Raw genomic sequence first — 24116 nt, forward strand, 5'->3', positions numbered from 1 at the left:
CACTGAGCTAGAGATGCTTAGCATCAAGATGGGCAGAGATTTCTTAGAATCTCTAAATGGAAGATAACGCTTTTCTGGTGATTTTAATAGATAGCCTCTCCTTCTCCCTACACCTCATGGGAGTGTATTTCTCCCAATTAGTTACAGATCTATCCCAATAACTTTTTCTATTTAAAAACCTCAGCCCCTAAACCAACTGAAGTTGATAGCCATGAATACAGAGAAGGAATACATTTCAGTGATTAAAAAAAATCTAGTGGTTCTCGTAATACTTTGTGTCTCTTTTTATGTTTGGATGAGTTAAGAAAATAATTTTATTTTAAAAAGCAGAACAATATTTTCCTTTGAGACTATGAATGCCTTTGGCTAGATAACTTCTAGGCTTCCCAGGTGGCTCAGTAGTAAAGAATCTGCCTGCCAGTGCAGGAGATGCAGGAGATGTGGGTTTGATCCCTGGGTTGGGAAGGTTCCCTGGAGAAGGGAATGGCAAGCCACTCCAGTATTCTTGCCTGGAAAATCCCATGGACAGAGGAACCTGGTGGTCTACAGTCCATGGGGTTGCAAAGAGTCGGACACAACTGAGTGACTGAGTGTGTGTGCAGAAACACACACGCAACTTTTAGCTGGTAAATTTTTGTCAGTTCAGTTCAGTTCAGTCACTCAGTCATGTCTAATCCTTTGAGACTCCAAGGACTGCTGCACACCAGGGTTCCCTGTCCATCACCAACTCCCAGAGCTTGCTCAGACTCGTATCCATTGAGTCAGTGATGCCATCCAGCCATCTCATCCTCTGTCATCCCCTTTTCCTCCTGCCTTCAATCTTGCCCAGCAACAGGGTCTTTTCCAGTGAGTCGGTTCTTTCCATTAGGTGGCCAAAGTATTGGAGCTTCAGCTTCAGCATCAGTCCTTCCAATGAATATTCAGGATCGATTTCCTTTAGGATTGACTGATTTGATCTCCTTGCAGTCCAAGGGACTCTCAAGAGTCTTCTCCAACACCACAGTTTAAAAGTATAATTTCTTCAGTGCTCAGCTTTCTTTATAATCCAACTCTCACATTTATACATAACTACTGGAAAAACCATAGCTTTGACGAGACGGACCTTTGTTGGTAAAGTAATGTCTCTGCTTTTTAATATGCTATCTAGGTTGGTCATAGCTTTTCTTCCAAGGAACAAGTGTCTTTTAATTTCATGGCTGCAGTCACCATCAGCAGTGATTTTGGAGCCCAAAAAAATAAAGTCTGTCACTGTTTCCATTGTTTCCCCATCTATTTGCCATGAAGTGATGGGGCCAGATGCCATGACCTTTATTTTCTGAATGTTGAGTTTTAAGCCAGCTGTTTCACTCTCCTTTTCACTTTCATCAAGAGTCTCTTTAGTTCTTCACTTTCTGCCATAAGAGTGGTGTCATCTGCATATCTGAGGTTATTATGTGTTTCCATAAAACCTAATTTTTTTTCAGGTAATTTTGAAAGTAACTAGTATTTTTTAATGTGTAACTCTACTAGTATTTTCAGTTAATTTAAATGACATATTTATTGACAAAAATTTATAATGCTTTACTAACCCTTATGGCAGAAAGTGAAGAGGAACTAAAAAGCCTCTTGATGAAAGTGAAAGAGGAGAGGGAAAAAGTTGGCTTAAAGCTCAACATTCAGAAAACTAAGATCATGGCATCTGGTCCCATCACTTCATGGCAAATAGATGGGGAAATAGTGAAAACAGTGTCAGACTTTATTTTGGGGGGTTCCAAAATCACTGCAGATGGTGATTGCAGCCATGAAATTAAAAGATGCTTACTCCTTAGAAGGAAAGTTATGACCAACCTAGATAGCATATTAAAAAGCAGAGACATTACTTTGCCAACAAAAGTCCATCTAGTCAAGGCTATGGTTTTTCCAGTGGTCATGTATGGATGTGAGATTTGGACTGTGAAGAAAGCTGAGCACCAAAAAATTGATGCTTTTGAACTGTGGTGTTGGAGAAGACTCTTGAGAGTCCCTTGGACTGCAAGGAGATCAAACCAGTCCATCCTAAAGGAGATCAGTCCTGGGTGTTCATTGGAAGGACTGATGCTGAAGCTAAAGCTTCAATACTTTGGCCACCTCATGCAAAGAGTTGACTCATTGGAAAAGACCCTGATGCGGGGAGGGATTGGGGGTAGGAGGAGAAGGGGATGACAGAGGATAAGATGGCTGGATGGCATTACCGACTCGATGGACATGAGTTTGAGTAAATTCCGGGAGTTGGTGATGGACAGGGAGGCCTGGAGTGCTGCGATTCATGGGGTTGCAAAGAGTCAGACACAACTGAGCGACCGAACTGAATTTACTAACAAGAAAAGTTTTATAAAAGTATGTATTTTACTGGTTTCTCTGAAAACAATATGGGAAGAAGGGGGTATTTATCACATTGTTAGGATATGCGGAGCAATGATAAGTTCAATTCAGTTCAATTCTACTTTTAACATATTATCTTAAACTGTTTAGTAGTAAACTAACAACTTGAAGCCAAAATATTTGCCTGGAACCTTGTAATTTTGTTTGGTTTTATGGTTTAAAAGTTTATTTATTGTCTACATAAAGAACGGACTTGAGAGGATCATTAAAGCCAGAGGTGGCTACAGTTGAGAAGGCATATAGTATAGTGCAATAGAAAAAATCATACAGAAGCAAAAGTTGTTGATTTTTTTAAATTACACTGTAGGATTTAATTTTTTAATAACAATAGGGCTTGATCCCTGAGTCAGGAAGATCCCCTGGAGAAGGGAATGGCTACCCACTCCAGTATTCTTGCTTGGAGAGTTCCATAGACAGAGGAGCCTGGGTAGCTACAGTCCATGGAGTTGCAAAGAGTTGAACATGACTGAGCAAATGAGCATGCATGCATGCAACTATCTCTTTAGAAAAGATGGACTGATTGCAGCAATTACTAATTTATATTGTGTAAATAGTCTTACTGTGATCAATTTCAAGCTACTGATATGGCACTGATGAAGGCAAAATTGGAAAGAAATGCTAATAATTGACTCTCAAAAGCCACTAAAACCACTGCAGCACGCCACTAGACAGTACGCAAGATTCGCATCCCCCCACAGCACTATATAGAGAAACTCTTTCCATACAACAGGAGAATGTAATGGGGATTTCATAGAGGGGATGTTAGAGGGGAGAACCTCTTTCTAATGCATGCGTGCTATACAAAGTCAGGAACAGCAATTTATGGAACCCTAGAAATACGGTTGATAAAGATTCTGAGAAATAAAAATCAAAACTACAGTGAGATATCCCCTCACACCAGTCAGAGTGGCCATCATAAAAAAGCCTACAAACAATAAGGGCTGGTGAGGTTATGGGTTAAAAGGAACCTTCCTACACTGTTGGTGGGCATGTAAATTGGTACAGCTACTATGGAGAACAGTATGGAGGCTCCTTAAAAACTAACAATACAACTACCATAAGATCTAGCAATCCCAATCCTGGGCATATATCTAGAGAAAAACATGGTTTGAAAGGATACGTGCATGCCAATGTTCATTGCAGCACTATTTACAATAGCCAAGACAGGGGCAACATAAATATCCATCTACAGATGGATGCATAAAGAAGATTTGGTACACACATACAATGGAATTTACTCAGTCACTAAAAAGAATGAAATAATGCCATTTGCAGCAACCTGGATGGACCTGGAGATTATCATACTAAGTGGAGTAAGTCAGACAGAGAAAGACAACTATCGTATGATATTACCTAATATATAGATAAACAAAAGTGATATGTTCATACAGTAGAATATTATTGTCATAAAAAGAAATGAAGCATTGATACAAATGAATCTTTTGAAAATATTAAGCTATGTGAAAGAAACTAGTCCCAAAAGACATGTATTGTATAATTCCATTTATCTGATATGTTCAGAACAGACAATTTTATAGAGACAGAAAGTAACCTAGTCATGGCCTAGGGCTGGGTGGTAAGAAATCGATTATAGGATTTTCTTTTGTGGTGATTAAAAACTCTACAAAACTGATTGTTGTAATGATTGCACAACTTTGTGAATATCCTAAAAAAAATTGAATTATGCAAATTAGCTTTGTGAATTATGTCTCAGTGAAGCTGTTACAAAAGATATATGGGCAATATTTTATATTTCAAATTAAAACTAAATCTAAACTCTAGTACCGTGATTTGAAAACCATCCGTAGTATAAGAATATATCACTCAGGAGATGAACGGACAGTGATCTCACTCTGTCAGTCCATAATTTGATCAAGCCTTTATTAAAATCCTGCATCTAGTTTTAATCTCTACCCTTTAATAATGATGTGGAAAAATTAAAGATGTTTCTGAGAAGCCCATCACGGTAATGCTCAATTATTAGAGACCAAAGCTGATGAAAGAATATGAGGATGTTGGTATAATGTAATCTAAAATCAAAGGGAAAAAAACAGTACTGGGCAGTTGGGCTGTTTAATCAAGGGTTGTCTGTCGGCCTATGAAATCTACTAGTATATGTCATAAGAGGAAATGAACTAGTTCTGCACCATATCTGTAAAGAATATAATCAAATAAAGCTGGAATGAATTGAAGCCTGATAATTTTGCATTACTTGTGTGCTTACTGAGCAACTAAATACACATCAGGTGGCCAAAGTATCGCCACCTGATGCAAAGTATTGATTCATTGAAAAGACACTGATGCCGGGCAAAATTGAAGGCAGAAAAAAGAAGGGGATGACAGAGGATGAGATGGTTGGATGGCATCACCGACTCGATGGACATGAGTTTGAGCAAGCTCCGGGAGTTGGTGATGGACAGGGAGGCCTGGCGTGTTGCAGTCCATGGGGCTGCAAAGAGTTGGACATGACTGAGTGACTGAACTGAACGGAAATGAACTTTACATTATATATTTTTATGATAATAAAAGTAAAATTATTTACAAGAAGATGTTACTAAGACAGATTTAAAAATCTAGAGACATTTAAGATTGGGGGGTACTGATACTTTTAAGAGTTTAAAGAACATGAAATATTGCATAGATTTTTTGGATAAGAAAATAAAGGATGCAAAAAGATATATATGAAATGATTATACTTAGACTTCCTAGCAAAAAGACAAAAGTAATATATCAAAAGTTTAATAGTTCTTATCATTAATTTGAGCATCATTGCATATTGCTGTCTTTTTTTCCTCTATTTTTTATATTTCTCATAAGTTGCACAAATATGGTTATAATTAACAAAGAACAATTTAAAAAGTATTCATATAATTTGTCTTAGTTTAAGTGTGTGTATCCTCTCCAGTTACTATCACATATTAATCACCTACCTACTCCAGGAACAAGGAGATTGTATTAAGTTCTCCACTTCATTAGATTTTTTCCCTAACTTATTAGATGTATTTGATAATACTACTGTGACTTATTCACAGGGGTATATGATTTTCACCAAATATGTCTCACTCTATTAGATGCTTATACTTCATATATTTTTAATAGTGAACTATTTCACAAAACATGCATTTTACCACCCGTATTGCTTGAATATAAAGGATCTATAAAGAGAAAAAGTGATTGGACTTTCTGGGGTGCTCTGGTTTAATTCAATTTTACAATCTCCCCTGTGTGGTTCTTAAAACGACTGTAGCTCAGTAAGTATTTACTGAGTGATTACCATGAGCAAGTTTCTCCTCAGAGTTTCAAAATCTTTGTATTCCTACATAGAAGATCAATTAAAAAAATTTTGTAGTTAATAATTCAGAGTTCTTACTTGGAGATTCCCAGGTAAGCAAGCCTGATGAAAAGTAAACATACACTCAAGAGGCTGACTGTGGTTCTGACTTCTGTTCTTTTTTTGGTCTATGGTAACTTTCATCCACAGTCCTACCTGGCTTTTCTGATATGGATTTTAAGTTTGATGTCAAATTAATGACGGTGTAATAATATTTACTTTATATACCTTCCTTTCTTATAAATGCCTCAAAGTAATTCTGATCTCTGGCAATTACCTCAGCCTATATTTCTGGGATAAGAGGCTTATATGTGTTTGTTTTAAAAGTTGCCTGAGGGACTTCCCTGCCAGTCTAGTGGTTAAGACTGTGATTCCAGTTCATGGAGTGTAGGTTTGATCCCTGGTCAGTAACTAAAATCCAGCCTGCTGCCTTATGCAGTGGAAAAAAAAACACCCCCCTGAATTGAAAACATCCAGGTTCAGGTGATTACTTTAAAGGTGTTCACTTATTTGCCCCCTTCATAGAACAGTGGTCTTCAGCCTTTAACATCAGTCTCTGAGGAGCTTTTGAAAAATGCAAATGCCTTGACTTTACCCAAGGCCAGATGCATTACAATATAGGAGGTGCGAAGGGTGAATGGGGTGTTTAGTGGAGTTTTTTGTTTTCTTTTAGAAGCATTACAGGTGATTTCTAGGGTAGAGCAGAATTCAACAGTTACTGCATTGTTGTTATTTAGTCACTCAGTCTGTCCCACTCTTTGCAACACCATGGACTGCAGCATGCCAGGCTTCCCTGTCCTTCGTGATCTCCCAGAGCTTGCTCGAGCTCATGTCCGTGATGCCATCCAACCATTGATACTCTGTCATCCCCTTCTCCTCCTGCCCTCAATCTTTCCCAGCATCAGGGTCTTTTCTGATTAGTCAGTTCTTCCCATCAGGTGGCGAAAGTATTGGAGCTTCAGCTTCAGCATCAGTCCTTCCAATGAATATTCAGGGTTGATTTCCTTTAGGATTGACTAGTTGGATCCCCTTGCAGCGCAAGGGACTTTTAAGAGTCTTTTATTTTCATGCTGCAGTCACAATCTTCAGTGACTTTGGGACCCAAAAAATAAAGTCTATCACTGTTTCCATTCTTTCCTCATCCATTTGCCATGAAATGATGGGACCAGATGCCATGATCTTCATTTTTTGAATGTTGAGTTTTAAGCCAACTTGTTCACTCTCCTCTTTCACCTTCATCAGGAGGCTCTTTCGTTTCTCTTCGCTTTCTGCCATAAGGGTGGTGTCATCTGCATATCTGAGGTTATTGATATTTCTCCCAGCAACACTGATTCCAGCTTGTGCTTCATCCAGCCCAGCATTCCTCATGATGTACGCCACACATTATAAGTTAAATAAGCAGGGTGACAATATACAGCCTTGACGTACTGCTGTCTCAATTTTGAATTACTGCATTAACCCTTGAATAACTTGTGATCAGGGACACTGTGTTCTTACCCTCATGTTCACCGTCTAATGTAGTGTTCCGTATTAGTGGTTCTATGAGGACTTGTCGAATGAATGATGGAGCAGACATCCCCTATCTAGTGTCCACAACCTTCAGGATCTAATAACACCTGATGATCTGAGGTGGAGCTGATGTAATAACAATAGAAATAAAACACACAGTAAAGATAAGGCACTTGAATCATCCCCAAACCGTCCCCACTTACCACTCTGTGGGAAAATTGTCTTTCATGAAACTGGTCCCTTGTGCCAGAAAGGTTGGGGACCTCTGCCTTATTGTATGTGCACGCACTTGTATCCTGAGTGATATCCAGCTGAGTCTAGTTCCAGGTTTAGTCATGTTGGTCTTCGTTTTCTTAGCACAGGTGCAGCCGTGAACAGCAGTGAGAGTCTCCCTCCTTCCTCATCCGTCAACGACATTTCCTCCATGTCCACCGACCAGACCCTGGCATCTGACACTGACAGCAGCCTGGAAGCCTCGGCAGGACCCCTGGGTTGTTGCAGGTGACTAGCCGCCTGCCTGCGAAACCCAGCGTTCTTCAGGAGATGATGTGATGGAACACACACGCAGACACTCACGCACACACGCAAACTCAGACACGCAATGGCAAGAATGTGGCAAGGGAGAGAATCCAAGCCTAAAATTGAAACACATCTTTCAGCCTGCTTCTTCTCCAGAGTTCTGTATTGCAGCTAAGCCAAATGTATATTTAACTCCTAGTTGCTCTTGCTTTGGTATTCTTCCAATGATGCTTTTACTACGGAAAGCAAATCAAACACAATTAGAGAAGCCTTCTCCATAAAGTGTAATTTTAATGGCTGCAGAACCAGTGATCTATAACTGCCCTTTCAAATGGCATGGCAAGGCGTGCAGTGGCCCCATCTAGCATGTGTGTCTCTATCTTGCATCTACCTGCTCCTGTTGGCCTAGTCAGATGGATGTAGATACAGATCCGCATGTGTCTGTATTCACACGGCACCACTTACTTAGAGATGCTACTGTCAGTGTCCTCAGGGCTCTCCCAAGACATCATGCACTGGGGTACCACATGGTCCATTTCATGTGATCTATTACTCTGACATAAACCCATCTGTAATATATTGCCAGTATATAAGCTATTTAGTTTGTTAACTGATTAAGCTGTATGTCTTATAAGAAAATGTGTAAAGGGCGGAATATGGGGAGGGAGTGAGTTCTCTTGGACCCTTGAAGATGTAGCTTCCAAATCTGAACTGATTAAATGGCACCTGTAAACCAATTTGTAGAAAGAACATATGTGATGCTTATGTACAGTGCGGGGTGGGAGAGGGTGACAGTTTCCAGGTACTGAATGGTTTGGCCTTTAGAAGGAAGGTAGGCATAACAGCTGAGAGTCTTTTCTGATAGTGAGTGGGTAGGAGAGACTAGGGTAGTGTGGCCGTGTGGGAGGAAGACCTAAAGGAGGTATGACCCAGATTCTAGGAGACACCGACATTCCTGTTTTAGAAAAGAGACCCTCATTTGTCGCTTGCAAATTATGTGTCACAACTGAGAAGAGATTGGCAGCTAGGGAGGCAGGGTTAGTGTGTCTATATCTGATGGGAACCCTTCTCTGAAAAAGAGTGGGGCTGCCTCTACATGGTATCCCGAACAAAAAAGTGAGTTTGCCTAGGCTATTTTTAGATTGTGGGTTGTGTTTTCCATGACTGTGCTATTTTCCAGGTTTATACCTTGTCAAGGTTTTATTTTGAGAAGAAATATTACTTCCCTCTTCTGGAATTAAAAAAAAAAAAAGATTACTTAAAAAAAAAATACCCAAATCCCAGGGCGATCCTCAGGTTAGCATTTGAAAACATCCACAGGCATTCCTCAGGGGTTTCCTCAACTCCTTAACGTGCCCAATGTCTCATGTTTATTTATTTTTTCATAAATTTCAACAATTCAAGAAGGGCTGATCATCTGAGTTTTGTACCACAAGTTGACATGACAGCAATAACTCTGCCCATAAGTTACTGCTGCTAAATAGCTTTAGCAATAGAGTATCTTAAAAGCCATGAAGCATTGATGTCAATGTTTAGCAAAATCTCCTGAATTTAGCTCAAAAACAAATGAAAGTGCTTTCCCAGGCACTTGAAGGAGGCACTGTGAAACATCCTGGTTCCATACAAGGTGAGACCAGGGTAACTTCTCAGCAATAACAGGACCAGGTCAACCCTTCTCCCCTTATTCGCTCTAGTGAAGTATCCATCACAACTCTTTGCACTCTGACCATTTTGGTGCTCACCAATGTGGTGGTATTTCACCTGAAGAAGAAGTGAAACACACAGGATGGTTGGTTGAGTGTGAGATGACGGGCAAATGGAATCTCTCAGAAAACAGAGCAGACAAGAATGCCAGTGCTCTGAAAACTGCCTTAAATACAATGATAGGGAAGCCGTATCTCTTCCTAAGCAATAGAATCAACTCCCACCATCGCTACAGGAGCAATGTTGCCATTTATAGGGGATTGCTTCACACCATAGATTTCATGACAAGAGGTCATGTGTTCAAAACGGAGAGAAAAAAATATTAGACTGTGCAGCTCGTCCCCTGGAACAGAAGTGGCCCAGTGTCTCTGTCTTGCTGCCCTTGTTTTCGGTTAATACTGCAGACAGTCTGATCAGAAAAAGCTTCCACGTTCAGATGAGTTCAGTCAATTTTCTTTGTGTCACTCTCTCTCAACTCTCCCCCTCACGCCCACACCCCCTTTAAAATTTCTCTTCTTTGCATTTCTATTTCTTTGCTTATCTCCTTTGTCTGTGCTCTTTTCTTGCTATCTCTGTGGCCTCTCCCCTCCTGGCTCTTTAACCCCATGGGATTAAGTGCAGAGAGCACGAAGCTGCTGAAAGAGAGTGAATCCAGGAAGAATTCCATCAGCCACCAAACGACATCAGGAGACAAAAGGAAATCTCCAGCCAGCATCTTCAAACCACTCAACAGTGAGACTCTCTCTCATGTATGTGGAAGTGATTTTTTCTTCCCACTCAGATGAAACCAGGCAAGAACTACCCAAAGTCCCTCCCATTACCTGCTACTTCCACTTGCTACTTACTTCTCTAAACTCGACTAGTCTGGCCTCTCCTGTTGTCTCTTGGAAACAGGTTACCTTTAGCCAGAACTCCCTCCAGTCAAGGAAAAATGGAACAACCTTTATATTGAGATATCACATATTACAAAGCAAACTAAGGGTTAACTTCTTGACAGCTTCTACAATTAATTTTCCTACATTATCAAAGCAACAGGAGGTAGGCCAACAAAGAACCATCATTGCAAAAGTCCACCCGCCCTTCACAATCTTGGGTCCATTTTATTGGAGTCTCTTCAGGAGGTGATTATTTGTTACCAGATCCACAGAACATATTATGTTCTGTACTGAGTCTTCTTTTCTTGAAAAAACAAATATTTATGGTACAGTCACCATTCCTTCAAAAGGTCTCTCCTGGTTTTCAGGTAGGGGAATGTCAGGTCACTCTTGGGAAAAGTGAAGTTCCTGCCTATGGTTGGGGTTCCTTTTGGAATGCGAATTTGGCCTGACTTTCCTTAAAGCGCAAGTAGTTTCATAGTGATCCTTCAAGAAATGTTTTGTAGTATTTTACAGGAGGGATAGTTATGTGTCCATGTGTAGGAGGAACTAGATTTTTGAGACAGCTTGGCAAAACCACCACTACCACTTTGATATTTCTATATGTATTCTGTTGGCCAATGTGTTCAAAAGAGATACACTGGCCTGATAACCAAATTTCTTCTTGTGGAATAAAAACTGATAATAATCTTGCATCTTCAAGAACCTGATGACTGAGCTTTGAGAGAATGTACCCCATAGGTGGACCAGGGCCTGGTCTGTTCCCTCCACTTGGAGTAAACTATTTAATTGAAGGCCAGGGATCTGGATAGTTTTTTTTCTCAATCTGTTATCATTATCAGAAAAATATTACCTAAGGGTACTGATAGCAGCTGACTGGTAAATCAGAAAATAGGCCTTGACAAATAGAATAAGTAGGATAGGTGAGATTAGATAAATCCTTTTATGACTTGCTAGGGAGGAGGGATGCAGAATAAGCAAAAGGGACTTTAAAATTTTAAACAGTCATTGCAAAATCTAAATTGTTCCAAATCTATTTCTATGTAATTCTCAACATATGATAATCTAAATCTTAGAAGCATTATGCTCTGTGTTGAATGCTATCAACCAGGTTAGCTGAAGAGAATTTATCTTGTTTAGCTCAGAGAAAGGGATTAAATAGCCTGAGGAATCTTTGATTCTAACCACTTTGGGTCTGAAGAGAAATCTCCACCCTCTACCCTGCTCACAATACCCAACGTGCATATTTTCCACAGAGATTATTGAACCCAGAATGGAAACTCCTTTCTTTAAGAACAACAATCAACTTATAATGTACATAGTTACACTAATTATTTTCCATGTGATTAAAATATAAGATTTTATCTCTTTTAGCACTTGGACAGTTCTTTCGCTGTCTGAAATGGCTCACTTTGACTCATTTCCTTGGTCAGCAAGCTGAAATGGAAGATCTCTGTTTGTATATGAACTCCTGTACATCTAACTTTTGATTATGTGGGACCAATGGCCAGTATATCCTATTGGACAGAAATCTCCCACCCCTAGTTAGCACTGAAATGTTCACCTTGCCATGTATATCTTGCAACAAGACCTAACTTACACTTGCCTGTTACTCTGCATGATTGGACTCCAAAGACTCTTACAAATGATGAGAATTGTCCTGTGTCCCTGTTTATGAAATGAACTTAAAACACATACACACACATTCATACACATCTCACATTTACAGTTCTAGATCAACCCTGGAAAGCAAAACTAATGCACATCCATTTTCTTTGCAAGGTCTTAGAGGTGAGAACCGAAAGTCAGCCTGATAGATCAAATGCACTTCAGTGATGTTTAATAAGGATTGAAATTATTGAAATCATTTGTGTCCTTTCTCACTCTTTTTCATTTTGTGGTTTTTTTTTTTTTTTTTTTTTTCCTTTTTTATTTTCAAAATGTTGGTGGAACAAGAGGGTGAATGGGGGGAGAGCTTTGGCTTTTTTGAACTCTTTGTAGGTGGATATGAAGTCGATACATTGTGATTTCTGTTTCTTATGAACTATTAAAAAACAGAGCAAATCTGCTTCTAGTAACATGAAACCAAATCCAAACCCAGACTTTGTTGGAGTTTGCCTGTTGCTAACTGTTGTTGTGCTGCTCATTGTCTTGGGTTTTATGTCCTGACAGTAGCTCTGAAGCACATCACATGGTTTCATTGTGCATTCTGATTGTGCCAGGGAATAAATAAGAAATGAGGAGTGACCTACTTTCTCACTTTGGGTAATGAGTGTGTAATACATGTGTGACCATGTAGAAAGCTCTACTTTCATTTGAGATTAGTTTCTTCTAGAAACAGGCTTCATTTCTGTCTGGAGATGTTGGTTGTACATCTACAAAACATGTAAGTTTCCTTTAAGGTATAAAATTGGTAAAGAGGGAAAAAATAATTTTCTGAGGATATTAGGTGGGTAAAACAGGGTTAAATATCAGGTTAACTTATCGGAAGTCCTGATCAGTTTAGTCATTACTCAAGAGAGAGGTCAAAGTTGTTTTGTGTGTGTGTGTGTGTGTGTGTGTGTGTGTGTGTGTGTGTGTGTGTCTACACGATAGTCAACCTTACTGTTTGGTGAATTTATGATTTTATGTCTTCATAAGGTCACCAAACCCATGTTAAGCTGGAAACATCTGAAAAAGTTGAGGAATGGCCTTCTATTTCTGTAAATACAATGTTTTATTTAACCAGCTAACTATTACAAAGAAAATCTGGAAGATAAACATACCTATTCTTTTGAGTTAGCACAATTTAACCTTTTATATATGAGAAAAATAGAAACCAAAAGCCATTTGTTATCTCTGGCATAACTTCTATTTTAAATCAGAGATCTTTACTCTGTTAATAAAAGTTTAAAAGTGGCCAAGTATAGGTACCTGAAAATACAATATTAAGAAGGGGAATCACATTCCATAAGACTGCTTATGGAGAGAAAGGATCAGAAGGAGTTATTGGTGCATACCAGGTACCATGAAAAGTTACCAAATATGTGGGTCATTTTCACCGCATTTACAGTGAGAATAAAGATATCTTGAAAACTACCTTTCTTGCTTGTGCAACAACCACCCTAGAAGGAGGATTCTGTTTGCTCAGCAGTTGCACTGGGTTATACTCAAGGTAGAGATTTCTGACCTTATGGGTTTATCAGAAAGCTACTTGTTGCATGTCTTTTGTCCCCAAATTTTGAAAGGCATGCCTGGAAGACATTTGCAAGTAGTGAAACACACTGAAAATGCTATTGTGTCAGATCAGTTCACGTCAGTGACCACTGAACTTGGCAAGTCATCTCCCCAGGTCCAGACTGAATTCGATCTGCTCATCCTTTTAGATCAGTGTCTTCTCTTTTGTTATTGAAACAAACTGTAGATGTGTACAGTTCCTAAGCACATGAAGTCTGATGGTACATACACAAGAATCAAACCCCACTTTGGAATTTCCCATCCTCTCTTCTCACATATTAAAGACCTATTTATCATAGTATAAAACCCAATGTAAAATAAGTCTGAAATGCAATTTAGAAGATTCAAATTTTACTCCATGTTTCACTTCCTTGACATTGAACTTCCAGTTCTGTCCTTCCCTGGATCCTCATCCGTATTCCTTCTTATTGCTCAATGATCCATGTTGTCTGGAACTCAAAAGCAGACGTAAAATGTTATCATCTTAAAAACTCTCCACACTCTTCCTATTAAAGTGTATCTCTCACAATTTGCTTTTCATGAACACTTTTATATTTGCATTTGTCAAAGGATTATTTATGAACCACTATACACAAAATCAATTTTTATAAACCAATAATGTTTTACATGGACTAAGGAAACTATTGATATTAAAGTGCTTCTTTTATAAAAGGAAGACTTTCAAAAAGCAATTGCTTTTTTCTTAATGTTAATATTTTGCAAACTTGGATTTGGTGCAAATCAAGCTCTCAGAAAATTGCTCTAAGTTTCTAATTTAAATTCTGAGTTACATTCTTATGTGGCACATTCATTCACTCCAAAGCCATTTGTTGAACATCTCTCTGTGTGTCCTTGGTAGGAGATAAATACAACATAGTTCTTATCTTCACAACTACAGAGTAAATAAAGCTTAACAGTTTAAAAATAAGTGGTTAAAACAAAAAATCTTTAACTCATCTATTACTTTCTTTTAAAATAATAATGTGTTCAAATTAGTGGCATGATTTGAATGATTCCATTTTTATTATTCTCTTAAAGCAATGAAACATGGAATCTGCTTCTTTTGATGTTATCATTTTGTCTAATTGTACATAAGTACAATTAATGAAGGGCTTCCCTGGTGACTCAGCTGTGAAGAATTCTGCCTACCAATGCAGGAAATGTGGGTTGGATCCCCAGGTTGGGAAGATCTCCTGGAGAAGGACATGTCAACCCACTCCAGCATTCTTGCCTGGGAAATCCCACGGACAGAGGAGCCTGGGCACAGTCCATGGAGTGCCAAAAAGTTGGACAGGACTTAGCAACTAAACAACAACAACAAACAGATTTCAGTCTCCAGAAAAAGGGAGAAATGTGATGGCATTTTGACACCTTGCCGATGACTTATAATATTTGTATCCTGGGGGGAAATAAATAAGAAGTTCAGAGGCTAAAAAACAACAACAACAAAAATAGCATGGATGCTTTTTGCTACATAATATAAAATTCATTTTGATACATGTTTCTTCCAAGAGCTATTGGGCCTGAATGCTGAGCTTGAGGCTCATATTTCAAAATATCCAAATGAGTAAATAACATCACAGCAGATACTGGAGTCTCTCTGCAGTGATGCTCTCATAGGAAGCCAAATCTTTGAAATTTGTTCAGTCTATGGGGGTTGTTGGAGCCCTAAAATAAGTTAAGGTAGATTTTAGTCATTTGTTATTTTCTGTTAGAAACTCCAACTCAGAACATCACTGAATATGTGAACCAGGAACTTGACATTGAACTCTGAACATTCACTGACCCATGCCACAGATATTAAGTACTTCAGTCTTCCCATGACTGTTCTATGCACACTGCAAAAGTGAAAGTGAAAGTCATTCAGTTGTGTCCGACTCTTTGCGACCCCATGGACTATACAGTCCATGGAATTCTCCAGGCCAGAATACTGAAGTGGGTAGCCTTTCCCTTCTCCAGGGGATCTTCCCAGCCCAGGGATCAAACCCAGGTCTTCCACATTATGGATGGATTCTTTACCAGCTGAGCCACAAGGGAAGTCCAAGAATACTGGAGTAGGTAGCCTTATCCCTTCTCCAGCAGATCTTCCTGACCCAGGAATTGGACTGGGGTCTCCTGCATTACAGGCAGATTCTTTACCAATTGAGCAATGAGGGAAGCTCAAGGTCTGGATAGCACTAAGAAAACAGACGGAGTAGTTAAAAGGATAAGGCATGATAAGGAGTATCATTTAGATGAGGTGATCAGGGCAAGGTTCTCAGAAGAGGTGATATTTGAGCAGACCTGAATAAAGTGAGGGAATGAGTCATATTAATATCTGAGGGACAAGCAAGTTCAGAGGCTTTGGAGTAAGAGCTTGTTTGTGTATATAGAGAATGACAGTCTTGTGAATAAAGGACTTCCCTGGTGACTCAGTGGTAAAGAATCTGCCTGGCCAATTCAGGAGACTGGGGAGATGTGGGTTTGATCCCTGGATCGCGAAGATCTCTAGGAGGAGGAAATGGCAGCCCACTCCAGTATTCTCACCAGGAAAACTCCAAGGACATAGGAGCCTGGTGGGCTGCAGTCTAGGGAGTCTCAAAGTGTTGGACAAAATTGAGCACACACTGCCTCTTATGAATAAAGCAGAATAGACAAGAAAAGTGTGATAATAAATGAAATTGGAGAGGTAGAAAGAGTCAGAGCTTGGCAAGATCTTGGGTTTTGATTCTATAATGGGAAGATGATGGATAGATTGGAGCAAGGAAATGCCATAATATTTCTTTTTAAAAAGGATCTCCCTTGCTGCTGAGTAGAGAGAGGAGGTCAAGAAAAAAGATAAGAATGGAAACAAAGAACCCATTGTAAGGTGTACCAGGAGTCCCAAATGAGGTGATGGAGCTTGGGCTAAGAAGAGCTGGTGCTGAGAAGCAGTTGGAGTCAGAATCTAATTAAGGATACATTGTGAAGGTAAAGTTGACAAGATCTGCTGATGGACTGAAATGTGATACGGAAGAAAGAGATCAAGAGATGACTGTAATTTTAAGAAATCTAAGCTGCAAGATAAATGATGGTGCAGTTGACTGAGAACGATGGGTTAGAAGCATATTTGTGAAGAAATTCACATTTGCTGTTGGAAATGTCAGTTGATGATTCGATATTCATGTGAAGTAGCTGGAGTATCTATGAGGTTGCAGGTAGGGAAGAAGTTGAGTTGAAACATAAATTTGAGAGTCATCAGTTTATAAGTGTTCATTGAAAGGAGGAGATTATATGAGGCCCTTAAGAGGCTGAAAATAGATAAAGAAGAAGAGTCCAAAAATGAATGCACCTCTTGTTCTAGCATACAGAAATCAGGAACAGGAGGGTGTTCTAAGGAATGTCTAGTGAAGCAGAGGGAAAACCAGGAACACGTGCTGTCCTGGAAGCCAAACAAAGTGTTTCAAAAATGAGGGAGTGGGCACCATGGACAGTGCCACTGAGCAGCTAAGATGGAGATGGAAAACTGACAATTGGACTTGATTTTATGAAGGTCATGGCTGACCTTGACTACAACAGTTTCTCTGCAATTTTGAGCAAGAAAGCATGATTCCACAGAGTTCAAGAGAACATGGGAAGTGAGAAATTAGAAATGAGGGCAGAAAATTTAAGTTTTTTTCTTTTCCTGGAAAGTAGAAGCAAAAGAATGATGTTGAATTTAGACCTAAGAATAAGGTGAAAGGATTTTTTAGAGTTACTAAAGTGTAAGTATGTGTGAGTGGGCTTAATATTTAAGAGCAAAATATCTAATGCAAGAGAGGAAGAATATCTATTTGAAGGAGAAATATTCTGGAAAAGGAGAGGTGTGCTCTCAAAGAGGAATCATTGGCCTGGGTGGAGCAGGCAGCATGGTTTTTGGAACAAGAGCTAAGATGGTGTGTACATTGCAGGTGTAAGTTCTGTGGTAGATATGATGTCGAAGCATTAAAATGGGGACTTCCCTAGTCATCCAGAGGTAAAAACTTCACCTTCCAACACAGGGGGTATGGGTTTGATCCCTGGATGGGGAGCTAAGATCTCATGTGCCTTGTGGATTGTTTTTTTTCTCAGTAAAAAGAGGCTATCAGTAAGTAAGGTTATATAAGTAAGATTATCAGCTGAATATGAGGATAAAAAGAGCTTATGGGACTTATGAAGTGTGAAATAGACCTTAAAAATTACAAAGATAAGTTACTGGACAGCAATGAGAGACAAATGAGCCATTTTTACTTAAGGTAGACAAGTCAATCAGTGGTCTTCTGCCCTTCAGCCATGTTTAGTTTTTTAGATGAAGGTTAGGAGGAAGCAGAAATTGAATCTAGCCAAAGCTGAGTTCTTTTCTTTTCTTCCCAGATGAGTGGAGTGGTGGAAGAGAAGATGAAGGAATCTGAGAATGGAGTGTGTGAACACATGCTCAGTCGTGTCTGACTCTTTGGCACCCCATGAGCTGTAGCCCACCAGGATCCTTGGTGTATGGAATTGCCCAGGCAGGAATACTGGGATAGGTGGTCATTTCCTACTCCAAGAAATAAATATGATGGAAAACCACAGAAGCTAAGTTGGTCAAGGAGGGAAGCAATGACATGAGGGATGACATGAGGGGATAATAATCTGTGAAAATTTAGGCAAGTCCATGGCTGTGAATACTTTGGAAGTACTCAAGAACTGTTGGAGTGATGGTGCAAAAAGGAGTTACCCAGAAAGAAAAGAGGTGATGTTCAGAGAGTGGATGCTTGGTATAGATATTTTGGTGATGGTGCAGTTACTGTTAGGCTGTATATTATCACCCCACTTATTTAACTTGTATGCAGAGTACATCATATGAAATGCTAGGCTTGAGAGTCCCTTGGACTGCAAAGAGATCAAACCAGTAAATCCTAAGGAAATCACTCTTAATATTCACTGGAAGGACTGATGCTGAAGCTGAAGCTCCAATAATTTGACCACCTGATGTGAAGAGCTAACTCATTAGAAAAGACCCAGATGCTAGGAAAGATTGAGGGCAGGGGAAGAAGGGGGTCACAGAGGAAGAGATGATTAGGCAGCATCATTGAGTCAATGAACTTAATTTGATCAAACTCTGGGAGATAGTGAAGGACAAGGAAGCCTGGCATGCTGCAGTTTATGGGGTCACTGTGTCAGACACGACTCAGCTACCCAAGAACAGCAACAATTTTTTGTAACGCCATGGTGTGAGGTCAACCTTGGGCACAGGTGGCTGATGTTTGGGCAAAGGAGAGTAAGATTTTTCAGGACCGAGTAGGTCGAGGAGCTGCATGGCCAGGTTGGTGTATGACAGAGAAGTAGAAGTGAGGACAAACAACTGATTAGATGCTAAAAATACTCTTCCATGTGACATGTGCTTCCAATGAGGTTCTTAGGGAGGTAAGAGGATCGACGCTCTGAAAGTAGCAATAAAAAGCAAGGAGCAAGGTCTCTCCATCAGGCTAATGATAATTGTGGGAATTATCATTTGTGTTGAATTGTGTTGTGGGAAGGAAAAATAGGCCATCCTGGAGAGGGCTGCAGAACATCCATGTCTTTAGGACACAACTACTTCAGGAAAGATGTAGAGGGGATGCTGGCAGATCTAGAAAGTGTCATGGAAAGGTTGGGTAATGGAGGAGGGATCAGAGTTTGAAGCAAATGTGGGAATGTGCTGAGCAAGATGGAGATGAGCTCACAGGTGGAGACAAGCAACATGGACCATTAGCTACTTCGATGAAAAGTTACAGAGGGTGAGGGCTTCCCAAGTGGCCCAGTAGTATCCACCTGCCAATGCAGGAGTTGTGGGTTCAACCCCTGGGTTAGGAAGATCCCCTGAAGAAGGAAATGGCAACCCACTCCAAGAATTCTTGCCTGGGACATCCCATGGGCAGAGGAACCTGGCAGGCTATAGTCTATAGAGTCACAAAAGAGTCAGACATGATTGGGAAACTAAACAACAACAGAGAGTGAAGTGTGGTGGCCTGACCTGGGGATGACTTTGGTGTGTGGTACGTAATCAATTCTAATGACTCTTGTGGAGGCAGGAAACGTGTTTGTTGGGAGGAGAGGGCTAGGATGGACTTGGTGTTTTCACAGATTCTTTAAGGACTCCCCTCAGAGCCAAGAAATAGCTTTGCTCCAAGAAAATAGTCCAATCTGACTCCTCACTCAAACAATTATTATCCTGTTACCTGACTCTCCACTTAAGAAAGGGACCCCCTAAGACAAAACAAAAGGACTCCTACCTGTGTGGGCTGGTCTCACCTGGACTTGACCCTCGAGGGTCTATGATGATAGCAGGTACACATAGTCCATAAATTAAAAATGTCGTTCAGCCCTGGACCTGAGCCATAAATGGGATGTTAAACAACACACTTTTCATTGGCTAAACTTTCCCCTTAAAGCTCTAGAGTGGGCCCAGTAAAGTCAGGCTGCCTGGGAAACTGTTCGTTATCCAAGTCACTTGGCAACAAGAGGCCTATCAGCTGGGCAGTGCTAACACTTGGCTCATTTCTCACTGGTGCCATTAAGAAGACTATAAAGAGAATCATGAAAGAGACCTATGGGAGCCACCGATCCAGCACTCTTTCCCTGTGGTTTGTGAATGCAAACAAGGCAAAACACTTCACACACCCTGGCTTCTTCCTTTGAATAAAAAAGTAGAAGCCACCTGGGACCTAAGTGTGTTTTCAAGTCTCACAGGGTGCAAGTAGGTTGTTAGGTTGATGGCCACCTCGATGGCACAGGGTGGATAGGTCATCTTGTATCTTTGAAAAGGCTCCCTCCCTAGAGTCTATAACACAAGCACCTTTGTACATGCTGTTTCACACGTACTCCAGGGAGGTCTCGGCCCCAAACTGCCTCCCTGTCTGATTACCTCCAATTACCTCCAACTCATCCTTCAGGGCTCATGTCAAAGCCATGGCTCTGCAATGCCTTGTCCAGCCTCACCTCTGTGATCTTCTAACATCTGCAATACATCTCATGTGGTAATTATTGTAAACTAGGCTGAGCAATGAAGAAATGATGCTTTTGAACTGTGGTGCTGGAAAAGACTCTTGAGACTTGCAAGTAGATCAAACTAATCAGTCCTAAAGGAAATCAACCCCGAATAGTCATTTAGAAGGGCTGTTGCTGAAGCTTCGATACTTTGGCCACCTGATGCAAAGAGCCGATTCACTGGAAAAGACCCTGATGCTGGGAAAGATTGAAGGTAAAAGGAGAAGCGGGTGGCAGAAGATGAGATGGTTAGATAGCCAGCACTGACTCAATGGACATGTTGTTGTTCAGTCACTAAGTTGCATCTGACTCTTTGCAACCCCATGAACTGCAACACGCCAGGCTTTCCTGTCCTTCAGTATCTCCTGGGGTTTGCTCAGACTCATGTGAATGAATCTGTGAATGATTCATGTGAATTTGAGCAAACTCTGGGAGATAGAGAGGACAGAGGGGCCTGGCATGCTGCAGTCCACGGAGTCACAAAGAGTCGGACCTGACTTAGCAATTGAAAAGCAACAAGGTATCCCAGGGCACCTAGCCTCCTGCTAGGCTACAATGTGGAATCCTTCAACAAATATTCGCTAATGGTGATGCTGATATGACTGTAGGCATGTTCACTGGGCCACATCCCTAGGCACTTTTGCTGTATTTTACCTAATACATTTAATGCCTATTGTCTTCCTCAGTGTCCACATAGACAAAATTGATGCAGGACAGTTACAGGTGGTTCTTTAGATATTATTCCCAGATCATGGATATAACTGTATTATTTCTGAATAGAAAGGATGCTTTTAGCTTGCCTCTCTCTTGTCATCAGTCTCTGGCAGGCCATCCGAGAAAAGGTAAAATTAGAGTCCTTGAGACAGGGGCACAATTACACCCTCTGCTGCTGTGCATGCTAGTGTTTCATTGTTGGTCAGTTTCCCAAGGCCAGAATCCAGCTATGAGCTCCAGAAGCATCCTTTCAACAATTTGGAGTAATTTGGGGGCTGACAGCTACCGTTTATAGAACACTTACTACAAGCCAAATACTGTGCTAATCACTTATTCATGCCTCAAAAATATCCAATGAGGAAAAGACACTATTATTATCCCTGTTTTACATAAAAACAAACAGGCTTACAAACTTGATGCAACTTCCTTTAAGCTTATATAACTACTAAGCTGCAGAGCTGGGATTATGATCCAGGTCTCTGAATGCGAAAGTTCATGCATTTTCTCTTCTAGGATGCTACACCAAGAGGGCACACATCTGCAATGTAAGGAACACTGGGGTTTGTGTTCGGCTCCTTGGGGCTTCACTGGTGGCTCAGCAGTAAAGAATCCACCGCCAGGGCAGGAGGCGTGGGTTTGATCCCTGGGTCCAAAAGGTGCCCTGGAGAAGGAAATGGCAGCCCATCCCAGTATTCTTGCCCGGAGAATCCCATGAACAGAGGAGTCTGGTGGGCTACAGTTCATGGGGTTGGAAACAGTTGGACATTATTTAACAACTAAAAAACCACCCCAATCTAGGCTGAGCACCAAAGAATGGATGCTTTTGAACTGTGGTGCTGGAAAAGACTATTGAGAGTTCCTAGGACTGCAAGTAGATCAAACCAAACAGTTCTAAAGGAAATCAACTGAACAATAACCCCAGTCTTTAATCTGCTTCTGCACTTCCAATGAGAGATAATTATATCATTAAAATTATGGCAGTATTAATTACATTAATTTTATAACATTATCTATTAATTATATCTTTAAAAAGAGATTTAAACTCTCTTACCTAGCATTGATCTAATTTTGTAAAAGGAATCCTCAGCTTGTGAATAAATTGAAATGACATTATTTAAATTCCATGTGGAGTTTTTAGTCACTTCATGATAAATTTACATATAAAATCTACACTTTAGTTAGCTTGATGGCATGGGCATTTCTATTTTAAACGTTCACTAAAGGATACACAGCCATATAGTTTAATGAGTAAAATCAATACTATAGACTCAACACTTGGAAGCAAATATTTTTTCCTGAGCTCATAATGTAAAAATCATTACAGCTGTCTAAAGAGTTTTAAAGAAGTGTATGCAGAATGTAGCAAATACTACCTGCTTATTTCCAATTTATTCTTATGTCAATTTGCCATTGATATTTTTCTAGGCTTTTCAGCTAAATTAATATAGAAAACCAGATGAACAAGCTGCTCATGGCATGCATTGACTGAAGATTGTCATCACAGAGATTTATAATTAAAACTAATAACAGTATCCCTCATAAAGCAAAGACCAAATTTATTTCTAACTCTCCATGCTGGTACTCCGTGGCATAATAATGGTGGTGAACCAGGCTCCTCTGTGCATGAAATTTTCCAGGCAAGAATACCAGAGTGGTTTGCCATTTCCTACTCTAGGGGATCGTCCCAACCCAGGGATCAAATCTACATCTCTTGCATCTTCTGCATTGGCAGGCAGAATTCTTTACCATTGTGTCACCTGGGAAGTCCAGTGATGATAGAGGGAGAGGCACTTAAAATCAATAAGATATCCTTCTGCTGCCTTAAGAAACTCCATTTATCAATAGAGCTATCAATCAAGGTATGTGGCAGGCACTTGGGTAGGCACAGGACACATCACCTCAAAGTAAGAGAGTTATTGTCTCCACTTTATAGATGAAAAAACCAAGGCTCAAAGGTTAAATGACTTTTCATTATTTTGCATCTTGCCTAAGGCATATTCAGTCCACTTCAGTTCAGTTGCTCAGTCACGTCTGCCTCTTTGCAACCCCATGGACAGGAGCTCACCAGGGTTCCTTGTTTATCACCAACTCCTGGAGCTTGCTCAAACTCATGTCCATAGAGTCGGTGATGCCATCCAACCATCTCATCCTCTGCTGTCCCCTTCTCCTCCTGATTTCAACCTTTCCCAGCATCAGGGTCTTTTCTAAAGAGTCAGTTCTTTGCATCAGGTGGCCAAAGTATTGGAGCTTCAGCTTTGGCATCAGTCCCTCCAATGAATATTGAGGATTTCTTTTAGGATGGACTGGTTGATCTCCTTGCAGTCCAAGGGACTCACAAGAGTCTGCTCCAAGACCACCGTTCAAAAGCATCAATTCTTTGGTGTTCAGCTCTCTTTATGGTCCAACTCTCACATCCATACATGACTCCTGGAAAAACCATAGCCTTGACTAGACAGAACTTTGTTGGCTAAGTAATGTCTCTGCTTTTTAATATGCTGTCTAGTTTGGTCACAGCTTTTCTTCCAAGGAGCAAGCATCTTTTAATTTCATGACTGCAGTCACCATCTGCAATGATTTTGGAGCCCAAGAAAACAGCCCAGTCTCCATTGTTTCCCCATCTATTTGCCATGAAGTGATGGGACCAGATGCCATGACCTTCATTTTTTAAATGTTGAGTTTTAAGCCAGCTTTTTCATTCTCCTCTTTCACCTTCATCAAGAGGCTCTTTTATTTCTCTTTGCTTTCTGCCATAAGGGTGGTGTCATCTGCATATCTGATGTTAGTGATATTTCTCCCAGCAATCCTGATTTCAGCTTGTGCTTCACTCAGCCCGCATTTCGCATGATGTACTCTGCATATAAGTT

At 40.3% G+C, this 24116-nt stretch overlaps 1 protein-coding gene across 3 annotated transcripts in view; it reads left to right on the plus strand.

Annotated features, from left to right (window-relative positions):
• The window catches only part of MAPK10 (mitogen-activated protein kinase 10), a 164171-nt gene extending 156426 nt beyond the window's left edge, over positions 1 to 7745 (plus strand). For all 3 annotated transcript variants that reach the window (XM_065914234.1, XM_065914235.1, XM_065914236.1), the window contains one exon: positions 7603 to 7745. In XM_065914234.1, the coding sequence (XP_065770306.1) occupies positions 7603 to 7745 (143 nt within the window). The remainder of the gene's footprint in view (positions 1 to 7602) is intronic.
• Positions 7746 to 24116: the final 16371 nt, after the last annotated feature.

Source organism: Muntiacus reevesi, chromosome 22 (genome assembly GCF_963930625.1).
Source record: "Muntiacus reevesi chromosome 22, mMunRee1.1, whole genome shotgun sequence".
NCBI lineage: Eukaryota > Metazoa > Chordata > Mammalia > Artiodactyla > Cervidae > Muntiacus > Muntiacus reevesi.